General features: G+C 41.1%; 1 protein-coding gene across 1 annotated transcript; it reads right to left on the bottom strand.

The window, feature by feature from the left end:
• Positions 1 to 501: 501 nt before the first annotated feature.
• Positions 502 to 13,687, bottom strand: NRAS (NRAS proto-oncogene, GTPase). The gene is made up of 7 exons (XM_004616245.2): positions 13,558 to 13,687; positions 13,103 to 13,230; positions 10,554 to 10,732; positions 6,994 to 7,153; positions 4,906 to 5,029; positions 4,339 to 4,383; positions 502 to 4,237 (listed from the first exon to the last, which is right to left on the bottom strand). Exons 2-5 carry the CDS (start codon positions 13,211 to 13,213, stop codon positions 4,910 to 4,912), a joined length of 570 nt encoding a protein of 189 aa, XP_004616302.1. The 5' UTR covers positions 13,214 to 13,230; positions 13,558 to 13,687; the 3' UTR covers positions 502 to 4,237; positions 4,339 to 4,383; positions 4,906 to 4,909.
• Between the last annotated feature and the right edge of the window lie 5 nt (positions 13,688 to 13,692).

Below are 13,692 nucleotides of genomic sequence, written 5' to 3'. Positions count from 1 at the left end.
TCTTTTTAAATAGTTACCTTCTCAAGTAGGGTTCAAACTTCCTTATTCTTCAAATGAGTCAAAGTAGTATTATAGTTAGAATCCATGTTCTCTGCCTCCTAAACTCAAGCTTCTCCAGCTTTACCTAGATTGGTAAATTCTGGAGTTATACAAAAATAGAATAAATGATTCCAATGGTAGTTTTTGCTTTGGGGGACACACCTGGCGGTACTCAGGCCTTACTTCTGGCTCTGTGCTCAGGGACTACATGGTGTGTCATGTATAAAGCAAGTCCTTTTCCACTGTACTATCTCTGGCTCCTCCAATGGTAGTTATAAGCACTTCATATGACAATCAGATTTATAGCTAGAAACTGTGATTACAAATCATCTCCATGGTGAGTTCAAAGCAGGCTTTGACTTATTAGATACAGACATGAGGAACTCAGATCTGCTGACATTCACATCCCAAAGTCTGAAATTCACATTGACTTTCAACAAAGGAACTTACATGTTAAACAGATTTATGACTAAGCACAGAACTTCCAGTTTTTATTTTTTAAACATTTAAGAACAAACATACAACCAAATCTTGAAAAAAGAATAGGATGGATTAATTTATAATAAAAAACAACTTAAACTATTAGCCCTTTTATTTAGGGCAAAGAGGCCAATATTTCCATTTAAACAGCAGGATTACACAACTGATAATTTTACTCCTATTTGATGGCACAGAAACACAAGCTGTGAAGCTCCCCTTGGGAGCCCGCCTTCCCTCCAGAACAGAATTCAGACAGTTGCTTCTAGGTCAGTCCTCAGGCTTTTAAAAATCACCAGTCTTATTTTGAAAAAGATGAACAACCATTTCGATGAAGAGAACACTTGTAAAACAATTCTCATAGAAAACACCTTAAGATAATTCTGTGGCATATTGCACTGTTTAAAGAAACAGCAAACATTAAACATAATGTATAAAAATTAGTCCCCTGTTAACAAAAGCCTAACTAGTTTCTCTAATTGTCCTTGCTTCTTGCAATTTATCAGCAGAGATGAACTTCAAGAAGCAAATAAATGCATTATATTTTTGGTTCTCGGCTGTAGTATGAATGAAAATGTAAAGCAAAAATGAAAATGTCCACAAATTTTGGAATGGAAAAAAAATATCTCTTGAAAGTGTTTCTCTATCCTTGCCTCCAAGTGAAGACAAAAAATTCACAGCAGTTTAGAGGATGATGTAATATTTGGGGCCCACTAAAATATCTATTGATCCTATTGTACTCTTAAAGTGAAAAATGATTTTAATATTCTGTTATGGAGAGCCTATAGTTAGCTGTTGGAGTTCACACAGCATTTGACAGATTCGTTTAGATTAAGCACAGTTGCCTTTAAAAACAGTATCTTATTTCCATACTCATGGAGAACAATTGTTAAACACAAGCACGCATAAAGTAATATGTAATTTACCATAGTGGGCCAGGCACTTAACTTGAGAAAAGAATAATATTTTGAGGTAAACTAGAGTTGTTTTCAACAGTCACAAAAACATACTATAAAAAAAAAAAAACCCTATTTTATATACCTAACCGAAGCTATTCAGTCTTTAGGAGTTTGTTACTGAACTGTGCCAAAATTCACATCTAAATACATCTTCCTAAGAAGTTATTACAAGAACATTTCAAATGTGAATTCTGGCCCTGTTTAGATAATCTGCTTAGAATAAGCCTGAGAGAACAGAAGGTACATACAAGGGCTATGGTCCCAGAGCCCCAAATGAGTATCTCTTTCCCTGTGTTTGAGAAAAGGCAGACAAGAGGAAAACGAAGAACATATTTGACAACTGAGGTGGTTAAGTCTTAACCCAGCTTCAGCAAATTAGAGCAATACTCTAAGAAGGAGCAGGAACAAAGGAACAGAGTGTTTCTGCTTACAGAAACTGATACTCAGGAATACAACTCTCTGGATTTATCATACTGTGGGCACAGTATATGATCTCCCCTCTCCTGAATTCATTTAAAGGCAATGCAGTGTTTGCTTAATATATGAAAGTTCATGTTTAAAAAAACAAAGGACCTTAGTACAATATTGGGGGGGGGGAGGGTGGCACTTCCAGCAGTATTCGGGAAATCATACCTGGTGGTGCTGGGGGACCGTGTGGGGATGAGTGATTGAACCAGAGTCAGCCATATGAAAGGCAAGCACTTTAAACCCTATTATGATAAGTATTAATACATTAGAAGACCAGAACAAAAGGGGGTCGTTAAAGAAAAAAAAATTTTTTTTAATTTCAAATTGTTGGTCACACTGGTTGGTTGCTCTCAAGGTTTACTTTTGCCTCTGCACTCAGGAATCACTCCTGGAAGGCTTGGGGAAGGGCTGGAAGGGGAGCAATGGTTATTTTTTAATAGTCTTTTATCAAAAGTTATTCAAGTTTACTCTTCATTAGAATTAACAGGAAATTATCTGCAAAAGGAAAAGCAAATCTTCTAGTCCCTTCTTGAACTGCAATTTTGATTTGATGTCTACTTTTCAATAAACTCATTAGCTTTATTATCTGGTATGCACTGGTAATCATCACAGCATTTCAACCCCTTCAAAGAACAGAACGAATGAAGAAAAAAATTAAAATTTTGATCTAAGACATCATCATTCTCAAAAACATGAGACACAAAACTGCGTTTGACTTTGACACAATGAGACAAGTTCAGGGTGGTATGGCCTTAGTGGGTTGAGCCGAGTTTCTACACTGGCCAAGAGTGGGGGTGGGGAGTGTGGAGTCCAAATACTTAAGAACACTTAAAGTGACCCTTCTCAGGATACCAATTGTATTCAGTTACAGTAAAGGATTTGTAAGGATGTTTTCTTTCCTGTTGGGACAATTAGGACGCATCAAGCAAAGCTACTAGCTAGAAACGAACTAGAGTTAGGGTGCAAAAAAAATGAGAATACATGTTAGAATTTCTTTCTATGATGCTAACTGGCTTGCTCAAGTTTTGAAACTGTGACTCTGGTCCATTAGCACCATGCTTAACTGAAACTACTCCTCAAGCCACCAAAGTTAGCTGAATGAAAGAGGCTGAGAGAGAAAGGGATTGAGAGCAATTACAGAGATCATTAAGATACCATAATAAGCAGTGAAAATGTATCTGTTAATGTATTCAAGGTCTGAAAATCATTATTCACAACAATAAAATGGTATCAATTTTTTAAAATTCTGAGCACCTACAATGTAAAGCTTCCTAATGATCCAAATCTAATAAAACAGAAGCTCATTGAACATTAGATTATTGGTAAACTTGAAGCAACAAATTACATTATTTGGTAGGTGGTAACATACCTAAAGAGTAGGTAAAAATTAAGTAAAATTACAATTATAGCTGTCTCTATTTTAATCTTTGAGAACCCAAAACAGGTCTCTGTTAAACCAGCTTCAGACAGAGAAGAAATGGCATCTGCTTTTATCTATTTTTTCACTCAAAAGTAGACAAGTCATAAACATCTTGGGCATTAATTTCATATGAGTTTCTATTGTTCTCAAGTATTATGTATGATGGTTTTGAGATATAATGGGACATGTATAATGGTTTGGAGATATCTATTCTCAAGTATCATAAAGGAATTCTACAATCTGCTTCTAGGGAAAAGGCACTTCATTGTGAATATTTAATGACATTAAAGTTGAGAGCACAAAGATAAACTCAAAATCCATTCCTCACTTTCATACTTAGGAATACAGAGGAGGTGCCGGTCTTATAGAATATAGCTGACAACATTACAAAAATAATTAGCAATATCAACTACATTCTCAGCACAACAGTAATTTGACATTTCTCCAAACTGAACATATTTCCAGGTTCACCAGTAAAAAGAAGCCCCTTTAAAAAAAAAAGAAAGAAAAGAAAGAAAAAAAAAAAAGAAAAAAGACCAGCAGTTGCTACTTTAGAGCTCAAGACATTGTTTTCTACAGAATCTGTCTCTAGACTGGTTCTCTGTTTCAGACTACAAATTGTTTCTCAGATTAAAATCCTGGGATGGCAGAGGTGTATTTGCTAGGGAGAACCCAGGGTGGAAAGACTGGGGAGTGATAGGAGGTTCATTTCTCTGGTCAGACACCAAGTGAGGAGGTAGTTACTCTGAGATCCCTCAAGAGGAGAATATTGTACTGATATGAGAAGTGGGCGAGTAGCAGGAGCTTCTTTATGAGGCTGAAGAGAGCAACAAAACTCCTCCTCCAGGGACGTCGGGACCAGGTGTCAGTGCAGCTGAAACACAGGCAGAATCCATTTTAGTGGCGCACAGAGAACATGCAAAACCAAGCCAACACACGAACACAGAAATACATTCTATCCCAAACGTGTCCTACCTTGACAGTCAGTGGCTCTTTTCTGATGCTAGAACTTTCTAATATCTGTAAGAAAGGAACACACATCACAACATCTAGTTTTGATGACGTGATCCTGCAAACTCCTACAGTGCCAATTACATGACAAGTATACTTTTTTTTTTGTAAGTGATGCTTTTTAATTAATTGCATTGAAAACATCATGGTGTTTGTAAAGTATCCAAATGTTTTAAAAAACAGTTTATACCCTAATACTCTGAAGGATGCTATGAGGAAAATATTTTACAAGTGAGCAGAAACTTATATAACAACAGAAAAAAATAATGGTAACGACTCTCCAAATTACCTGGTGCTAAGTAAGGTTTATAATTATGTCAAGAAAGCACACTCTCAGGGCTGGAGTGATAGCACAGCGGGTAGGGCGTTTGCCTTGCACGAGGTCGACCCGGGTTTGAATCCCAGCATCCCATATGGTCCCCTGAGCACTGCCAGGGGTGGTTCCTGAGTGCACAGCCAGGAGTAATCCCTGTGCATTACCAGGTGCGACCCAAAAAGATTAAAAAAAAAAAAAAAAAAGCACACTCTCACCTTGTTACATCACCATACATGATAACCCCATACAACCTTGAGTCCCATCATCACTGCTGTTGAGTTTTTTCATTCGGTACTGGCGTATTTCTCTGACCAGTGTATAAAAGGCATCTTCAACACCCTAGACACAAGTTTAAGAAGGAAACGGTCAAGACATTTTAAAGAACACCATCAAAATATAAGCTATCTCAATTACACTGCACATGGACTTAAAATTTCAATTAGTAAATGGCTAGCTGATACATCAGGGTGATTTGGGACATTAAATTTAGCATTCCTAGTAAATCATATTAACCGGCTCACATACAAATAGCATGTTTTACAAAAGTATCATTCAAAAATGTAAAACGGGGGCCGGAATGACACTGCAGCAGGTAGGGCGCTTGCCTTGCATAGGGCCAACCCGGGTTTCATCCCCAGTACTCCAAAGGGTCCCTTGAGCCTGCCAGGAGTGATTCCTGAGTGCAGAACCAGAAATAACCACTGAACACCACTAGGTGTGGTCCCGAAACCAAAAACAAACAAACAACAACCAAAAACCTAACACTAACAGTACTGTAGTTCAGCAGAACTAGAGTTGTAGAGATTACCTAAGCATAGTAGGAGGGAGTGGCTAATGTCCCAAAGGGTGGTAATGAAGGAGAAAGAACTAAGGTTCACACATCTGTAAGGGTCTTTGTTTTACAAATATCTGTGCTGGAATAAAAATGCCATACCAGTTTTGGTAAATTCACTGGATTGATTTATTTATTTGGGGGATTAGGGGAGAAAGGAATTTCTCACTCTGGTGCTCAGAGATCACTCCTAGTGGAGCTTGGGGGATTAGGTACTGGGGATCAAGAAGGGGTTGGCTGCATGCAAGGCAAGTGCATTACTTTCTGTACTATCCGGCTCCTCATCTGGGGTTTAATCTTGAGAGCTCAAGGATTGAGTGTATGGCTTGCATGCATTCTATTTCCAGTACTCCTTGGTCTCCCCCAAGCGCCACTGAGTGACCCACCAAGCACAATGCTAAGAGCAGCCCAGGAGTACTTCCAGGTGTGGCCTAAAAACCCAAATAAAAATAAAGGGGGCTGCAGAGAGTACAGCCAGCAGGTTGCTTGCCTTGCACCAAGCTGACCCTGATTCAATCCAGTACCACACATAGTCCTGAGAACTCCCAGGAGTACTCTTGAGTACAGAGCCAGGAGTAAGCCCTGAGCAAGGCAGGTGTGGACCCCAGACAATACAAAACACAAATGGGTAAGCAGTGCTGGGGAAACAGTGCAGGGGGTCAGGAGTATCTGCCCTCCCTGTACATATAAAAATATATACTTCATTGATGTTTAATGCAGAGATGTTCTGAGAGTCATTTTCTGGTAAAAAAAAATGACTCAAAAATATATACTTCATTGATGTTTAATACAGAGATGTTCTGAGAAGTCATTTTCTGGTTAAAAAAAAAATGGTCTGTTTCACAGACCACGAAGGCACAAATAAAAAAAACATACATACTAAAGTATGCTGTGTATATCTTATTTTTTTGGCTTGCGGGCCATACCTGGCAGTACTTAGAGACTACTCCCGGTTTGACCTGACAGTGCTGAGGGAACCATGTAATGAGTCAAAGCAAACATATTGGCCTTTTGAGTTCTCTTGGGTCTCTGCATTAGTTTTTAAATACCATGAGATGGAAAGGCTTCTCTAGAAATACTGTGTATGACTTGCAGGAAATGCCTGTGACCGCACTGCCCAGTGGAGACCACTGCTTCCGGCTGCCAACAGGACAGCATGGGTTGTATTTTGTGTGCTGAGGGGCCAAGAACAAAATATGACACTAAATTCAACAGAATAGAAAAGGCTGCCAGCACAGACACTCAAGATGGGTTCATCTCATGGGACCATTGGAATTTGGAGACCACTGTTACTTATGCAATCCACCCTTGACCAAAATATATGCAGTGCCTGATTCTAGAACATAATTTAAAATGGCTAATATTCAATACCTGACACCATAAAACAAATAAAAAATATGAATAATATCTCTAGCAGAGTCAAACAGTGCTCAAAACAAACCTTTCCCAAATGCCAAAAATTATACTCTACCTGTCTGGTCTTGGCTGAGGTTTCAATGAATGGAATCCCGTAACTTTTGGCCAGTTCATGGGCTTGTTTTGTATCAACTGTTCTTGTTGGCAAATCACACTTGTTTCCTACTAGCACCATAGGTACATCATCTGAATCTTTAACTCGCTTAATCTGTTCCCTAAAAAATGGGAACACGTTATAAGAAAGAACATGCTTGCCTTGCATATGTTTGATCCCTGGCATCCCTTCTGGTCCCTAGAGACCTGCCAGGAGTGATTCCTGAGTGCAAAGCCAGGAGTAACCCCCTGAGATCACTGGTGTGTCCCCAAAACAAAAAAATAAACTTTTAGATAAAATCAGCAGGGTAAAAAAAGATTCTAGCACACTTTATTTAGCCCTGATAGCATCTCATATTCCTCCCCACTCCACACACAGAGAGCTTTAAAAACCTTACATACTAAGGAGACAGGTTTAAAGACAGAGGCCACAGGGAAACCAATTATTCAGGTTGATTCTCTAAAGAGCTTGGCTTCGAATTCACTTGGCAATTTAAAAATCACAATCTCGGGCTCCAAAGATAGTCCAGAGGCTAAAGCACGTACAAAGAAGCCTTCCAGGAAACCTGGGTTCAATCCGTGGTACTTCATATGGTCCCAGAGCCCCACTGGACTGATTCCTGAGTGCAGCCCTAAGTACAACCGTGTGTGGTCCCAGAACCCCAACCAAAAGCAAACTAAATTCACAGTACAGATTTAACTCAAAATACAAACTGTCACTGTCACTGTCATCCCATTGCTCATCGATTTGTTTGAGCAGGTACCAGTAACGTCTCTCATTGAGAGACTTATTGTTACCGTTTTTAGCATATCCAACACGCACAGGTAGCTTGCCAGGCTCTGCCCTGAACGCCCAACCTCTGTGCTAAAGAAAAAAAGGAAAAAGGCGCCCTGCCAGTGAATATACATTTTTCTAGATGGCTGGTGTCCACCATAGCCTTCAAACAAAATTATATCTACAAATCCAAGATCTAAAATAAAACAAAATTAAGGAGGAACTAGAGGGATTAAAAATGACAGCATTCTATTCAGTGACATGGAAGACACACCACATGGTAGTTTGGAAACAACTGCTCTAGAATCTTTTTTTTTTTCCCCAACTGATCAACTGTCAATTTAGAATTATTATAATCATGGAGATATATCCTATATCCACAACACTGTTCAACCTGATCCCTGAGTCAGTGCAGCTTCTGGATACTTAATGGTTCAGTGTAAATACTTGATGATTCAGTGTGAAATGAAATAAAGTTAAATTCAATTGTATTTAATTTTTAAAATCACATGACGTATGGCTCCCCTACCACACAGCACTACTCAACTCTACCCTTGGATTATATACAACATCAGGACCTGAAATGCCTTTGTCCCCTGTTAAAGGTGATAAAACTTGAGAAGAAAAATGACTCTAGGGGCTGCAGAGATAGTACAGTGGGTTGGGTGTTTGCCTTGCAAGTTCGATCCCCAACATCCCATATGGTCCCATGAGCACTGCCAGAAGTAATTCCTAAGCCAGGAGTAACCCCTGAGCACCACCAGGTGTGACCCCAAGAGAAAAGCTTCTAGATACTTCTTAGGTGCTTGCCAATTTGATGAAGTACTGCTATTATTCCAGAGAGAAAATGGGAAGTAAAGCAGGTTCAGGAAAAACCCCACTGAATTCAGGTTTGGGGACATTGCTTTTGAGAGCAGATGTCTTCCTAAGGACAACGTAAGCCAGGGCCCAAGTTATAGACAGAACTCTCACAACCTTTTCTTTTTTTTTTTTTTTGGGTCACACCCAGCGATGCTCAGGGGTTACTCCTGGCTTTGCACTTAGGAATTACTCCTGGCAGTGCTTGGGGGACCATATGGGATGCCAGGGATCGAACCCAGGTCGGCCGTATGCAAGGCAAACGCCCCACCCGCTGTGCTATCGCTCTGGCCCTCATAACCTTTTCTTTGGCAAGAACTATTCTCAGTGATTTTTAGTGTTGCTTTATTTTCACAGCAACTCTATAAGGTAGGCACAATTACTTCCACAACATAGATTTGGAAGTGGAAGAAGAAATTTTATAGCTTGCTCCCCAAAACCCTTGCAATAGGGACTCAAGCTTCAACCTTGGTAGGATCTAAATTCTCAACCACTCTACTTCTTCTTCAAGAATATGGAGTCAAGAAAAAGGTGCTCCTGCTCCAGGTGTTTGGTCCTGGCTATGTTCCTAGGAACAACTGTGTCTCAGGGGCCTGGAAGATGGGACAAGATGTGCCTGGCACATGACTGACCTGTGTTTGATCCCCAGGATCCCATATAGTCCCCCGAGCACTGCAAGGAGTAATTGCTGAGAGCAGAGTCAAGAGTAACCCAAGCATTGCCAGGTGTAGCCGCAAAACCAAAACCCAAATGAAACAAGACAACTGTGTCTCAGACAACCTAATAAAAGCTTAATATGGCTTAATGGCAGAACACTTGCCTTGTTCTGTGGGGTCCTTGCTTTTTATTCCATTACCTTTTAAAAAAAAAAAGGAAAAAGGAAAAAAAGAAAACCGAACCGCCATTTGAACTCTTTTATTTTTTAAACTTAATTTTAAAAGAAATTTTGTTGATTTACCAATACTCTGTGAACTGTGAAGTTCAGCTTTATACCTTGAGATATGTCTGTCTCCCATACAGGGCAAGCCACCAAAGCCCAACTGCCATTCACACCGTCTCGAGAGCCTTCACTTTCTCCTACCCATACCCCTTTTCATCTCCCCTTTGGTAACTGTCATTATTTTTACTGAACTCTTCGATTTCTGATTTTTTCTTTTGGTTTGTAGGCAAATCTGATGATGCTTAGGAATTACACCCGGCAGGCTTGGGGAGCCATACGGGATGCCAGGGATTGAACCTGGGTCGTCAGCAGCATGCAAGGCAAGTAGTGCCCTACCTGCCGTACTATCACTCTAGTCTATTTCTGAATTTTTAAAATGAGAAATGTTGTACTCATTTTTTAAACGGGATTTTAAAACCAAAATTATTAAAACAAAATAAAACAAAAAACCTGAATTATTTGCTTTGCAATGGCAGGAAATGAACTCAGGGCCTCACACATGCAAAATAGGCGCTCTACCACTGAGCCATATCCTTGACCCTTTAGGATTTTTCAAAACTGAAACTTTGAAATCTCATGTTCTATGGAGAAAGACCTTATGTTCTTTTGCACCACTTTCCTCTTTACTCTTTGTTAATTTCTTCATATATCTGAATGAAGAAGTTTCTCAAGAAGTATTTTTCCGTCTTGAATTCCCTTGTGATCTCTGACACCAATGCCTCTAGTTCTGAATTATTCTCTTAACAAACTTCATTGGATCACACATTCCAACCATAAGTCCTAATGAGAAATGGGGTAATTAATGTAAGTTAAACAACCTAAAATCAATTCTTGTTCATAACAACAAAAAAAATCAGTATCTTCTCTAATGCAGGATCAGTATTCCCCCAAAAGCTTCAAAACTTGCTTACAGATCATCATCTCATTAAAAAAAAAATGCTCCTAGTACCTGTAGAGGTTAATATCTGCAAATGACTTGCTGTTATTGATGGCAAATACACAGAGGAAGCCTTCGCCTGTGCGCATGTACTGATCTCTCATGGCACTGTATTCTTCTTGTCCAGCTGTGTCCAGTATGTCCAGCAGACAGGTCTCGCCATCTATAACCACCTGCTTTCGGTAAGAGTCCTGGGGCCACAGAGGAGGGCGGTGGAGGGAGGAAAATTCCGATTTTATTAAAAACCACCGGGAATGCAATGCTACTGCTAGGGTTAAATATGATCCTAGCTCTATTTATTTCTTTCAGGTTAGTCCCAGAAACTGGCTAATACGAACTGTAAGGAATCAATGTCATTTTGGTTCTTTTTCTTTTCTTTTCTTTTTTTTTTTTACTTTTTTTGTTTTTAATCAACGTCATTTTGGGAACAAAGATTCAAACCCTCTATGTGTGCAGAAAGGAAATGATGGTTGCTTATTTTGTTCCAAGGGGGTTGGGGATTGGGTAGAGGAAAAACCATGGTCATATGAAAACTAACCCTACTGCAGTGACTGTTGAGATGATTGTAGCTGCATTGTACATTTACAATCCTTAACATACCAATTACAGTCTGACTCTGGATTCAGTCCTTACATGAATACATTTTATTTTAGATACTAAAAATACCGAAATACTGGGACCCAAATGATAGTACAGTAGCTAGTGTGCTTGCCTTGTACGCAGCTAGGTGACCAAATTCTGACATCCATATAATCCCGAGTACTGCCAGGAGGGATCCCTGAGCAGAGCCCCAGGAGTAACCCCTGAGTACAGCAGGTGTGGCCCCAAAACGAACAAACAAAAAACCCCAACCCCATAATATTCTTCTCATCATGAGAGATTATAGTTATGAATACTACTCTCTACTCTAATTCCTAAGACTTCCAAATAAGTGGATTCCCCGGAAAGACAGAACTGCACAGATCATGTAAAAATTACTTTTAATATGGTTTTGATAACAAATAATCTCAAGCTCACCAGACTCAGCATTGAAACTTCCTTGTAGCATGATGTATGGTTAGGTGAGGAAGTAAAATTCTAATCATAGCTTTAAAGTACTTTATAATAACAAAAGTCAGAGAAGTGGTTGACTCCAGCAGGTGAGTTAATTCCAGAACAGAGACGCTCATGGGATAACTCTCTGGGACACTGGGAATGGTCTTGATTTTTATCTGAGTGTTGACAACGCTTGTGTTTCTAATTTCAAGGCTCTAGAGCCAGTAGATAATTGAAGTGATAGGGCACCTGTCACACTTGCCCAGTGATTAATCCCTGGCATTACATGGCCCCTGGAACACTTCCAGATATGGCCTTGCTTGCTACCCCAGTACACTGCTAGGTATAACACTTATGTATTTTTTTTTTTTTAAAAAAAAGCCTTGCACACGGCTGACCTGAGTTCAATCCCCAGTATCCCATATAGTGCCCTGAACCCACAGACATAACCCTGAAACAGGAGTAAGTGCTGAGCACCGTGGGTGTTGCCCCAAACTAACAATCTAATTTCTACAGTTAAAATATTTATGAATTGGGTAAAATCACCTACTCTTTAAAAGGCTGCAGTGGCCTACTGAAATTCTACAAAAACAAAGTAACTTTTTTTGAGGGGTATATTGGGGCAGGCTGCACCTGTAGTGCCCTGGGGTTGCTCCTGGCTCTGTACTCAGGAATCACTTCTGACAGGTTGGGGGGCCATATGGGATACCAGGAATTGAAGCAAGGTCGTCTGTCTGCAAGGTAAGCGCGCTAATCACTACTATCACTCTGGCCCCACAAAATAACTTTTATGTAATATTTATGCAATATTCCCCCATTATCAAAAAAATTAAACATATTTGCTTACTCAAACATTCCTGTGGTAGGCAGGTCAAGTCTGGGTTAAGAGATGAGGAAAATGAAGCTCAGAGATACTATGGTTTACATGTCAGTAACTAAAACACAAACCTGACTGAACTCTTAGACACACTGACTAGAACTCTCAAGTCCTTTCTACTTCTACACAGTTCTGGCTACTTCATCTAGAAAAACATAAAGATTAGGGCACGAGTGACAGGGCAGCAGGTAATTTACCTTGCAATGGTTGATCCTGCTGTCCAGGGCTTAACCCCCTCTACCCCACATAGTCCCCTGAAACGTGCTAGGACTGGTCCCTGAGTGCAGAGCCAGGAGTGAGCCCTGAACGCCACTGGTTGTGGCCTTAAAAACAAAACAAAACACCAAAACAAACCCCCAGCCCCCTGTGCTATGTATGGCCTGTGTTTATTACTAAATGAATTTTGTGCAACACTGAGTGTGCAAGTTTAAAGAACTACTGAAGAACTGAAAACTTTTAGAAAATAGTCCCCAACTAATCAAAATGAACAAGCACAGAAAACTGCCTGTTATTACCTACCGAAAGCCATAACCTAAGCGGCTCCTTACCATCCCTCCAGAACAGTGCCTCTCCCGAACAGTGCGTAAGCTAAGAGTAACCAAGGGGAAGGGGCGAGGAGAGGCGGGTCGCGGGCCTGTCGCCGCCTCACCTCTATGGTGGGATCATACTCGTCTACGAAGTGGTTCTGAATGAGCTGGATCGTCAGGGCGCTTTTCCCAACACCGCCTGCTCCGACCACCACCAGTTTGTACTCAGTCATTTCACACCGGCAGGAACCTGTGGGAAAGCAATCGGGTAAGCTGGCCAGCACAGGGCGTCAAAGGCTTCCGATCATCAATACAATCAAACCAGTGTGGGAAGCAAAGGCTCCACGCGCACGACTGGTCTCGGTGCCCAGACTCCAGGGGGTCGTGCAGCCTGTCCTGAGCCCAGGCCAGAAAGCCCCCCTCCCCCCTCCGCTCCTGGCCCCGCCCGCCCCGCCAGCCCGAGTCCCGTGAAGACGCGGAGGCCAGTGCGAGGCCTTTGTCTCCGCTCGCGGGGGGGCCGCTAGACCCTGGGGCCGAACACCGGCCCACGCGCCCCCCGTGGCCGCCAGGGCCTCACCTCAAGCTGGGCCACTTCCGTTCCAGGCGGGCTTGGGACCGAACTCAAAAAACAGGCTGGAGACCCCGGCACCGCCATGAACAGCCCCCAGCAGGGAGCGGCACTTCCGGCCCCGCCCGCTGCGTCATCAGCCGG

Source organism: Sorex araneus, chromosome 5, assembly GCF_027595985.1.
Source record: "Sorex araneus isolate mSorAra2 chromosome 5, mSorAra2.pri, whole genome shotgun sequence".
In the NCBI taxonomy this organism is placed as follows: Eukaryota; Metazoa; Chordata; class Mammalia; order Eulipotyphla; family Soricidae; genus Sorex; species Sorex araneus.
The sequence above is the reverse complement of the archived record's forward strand: the minus strand, read 5'-3'. Positions and strand labels throughout refer to the sequence as shown.

Bases quoted from the DNA above. Each gene is read 5' to 3' on its own strand.
- NRAS (XM_004616245.2), bottom strand. From the start codon at position 13,213: ATGACTGAGTACAAACTGGTGGTGGTCGGAGCAGGCGGTGTTGGGAAA. The intron at 10,733-13,102 runs GTGAGGCGGCGA...CTGTGGCCCCAG, and splicing joins AGTATGATCCCACCATAGAG to GACTCTTACCGAAAGCAGGT. The intron at 5,030-6,993 runs GTAGAGTATAAT...ACTTGTGTCTAG, and splicing joins CCTCAGCCAAGACCAGACAG to GGTGTTGAAGATGCCTTTTA.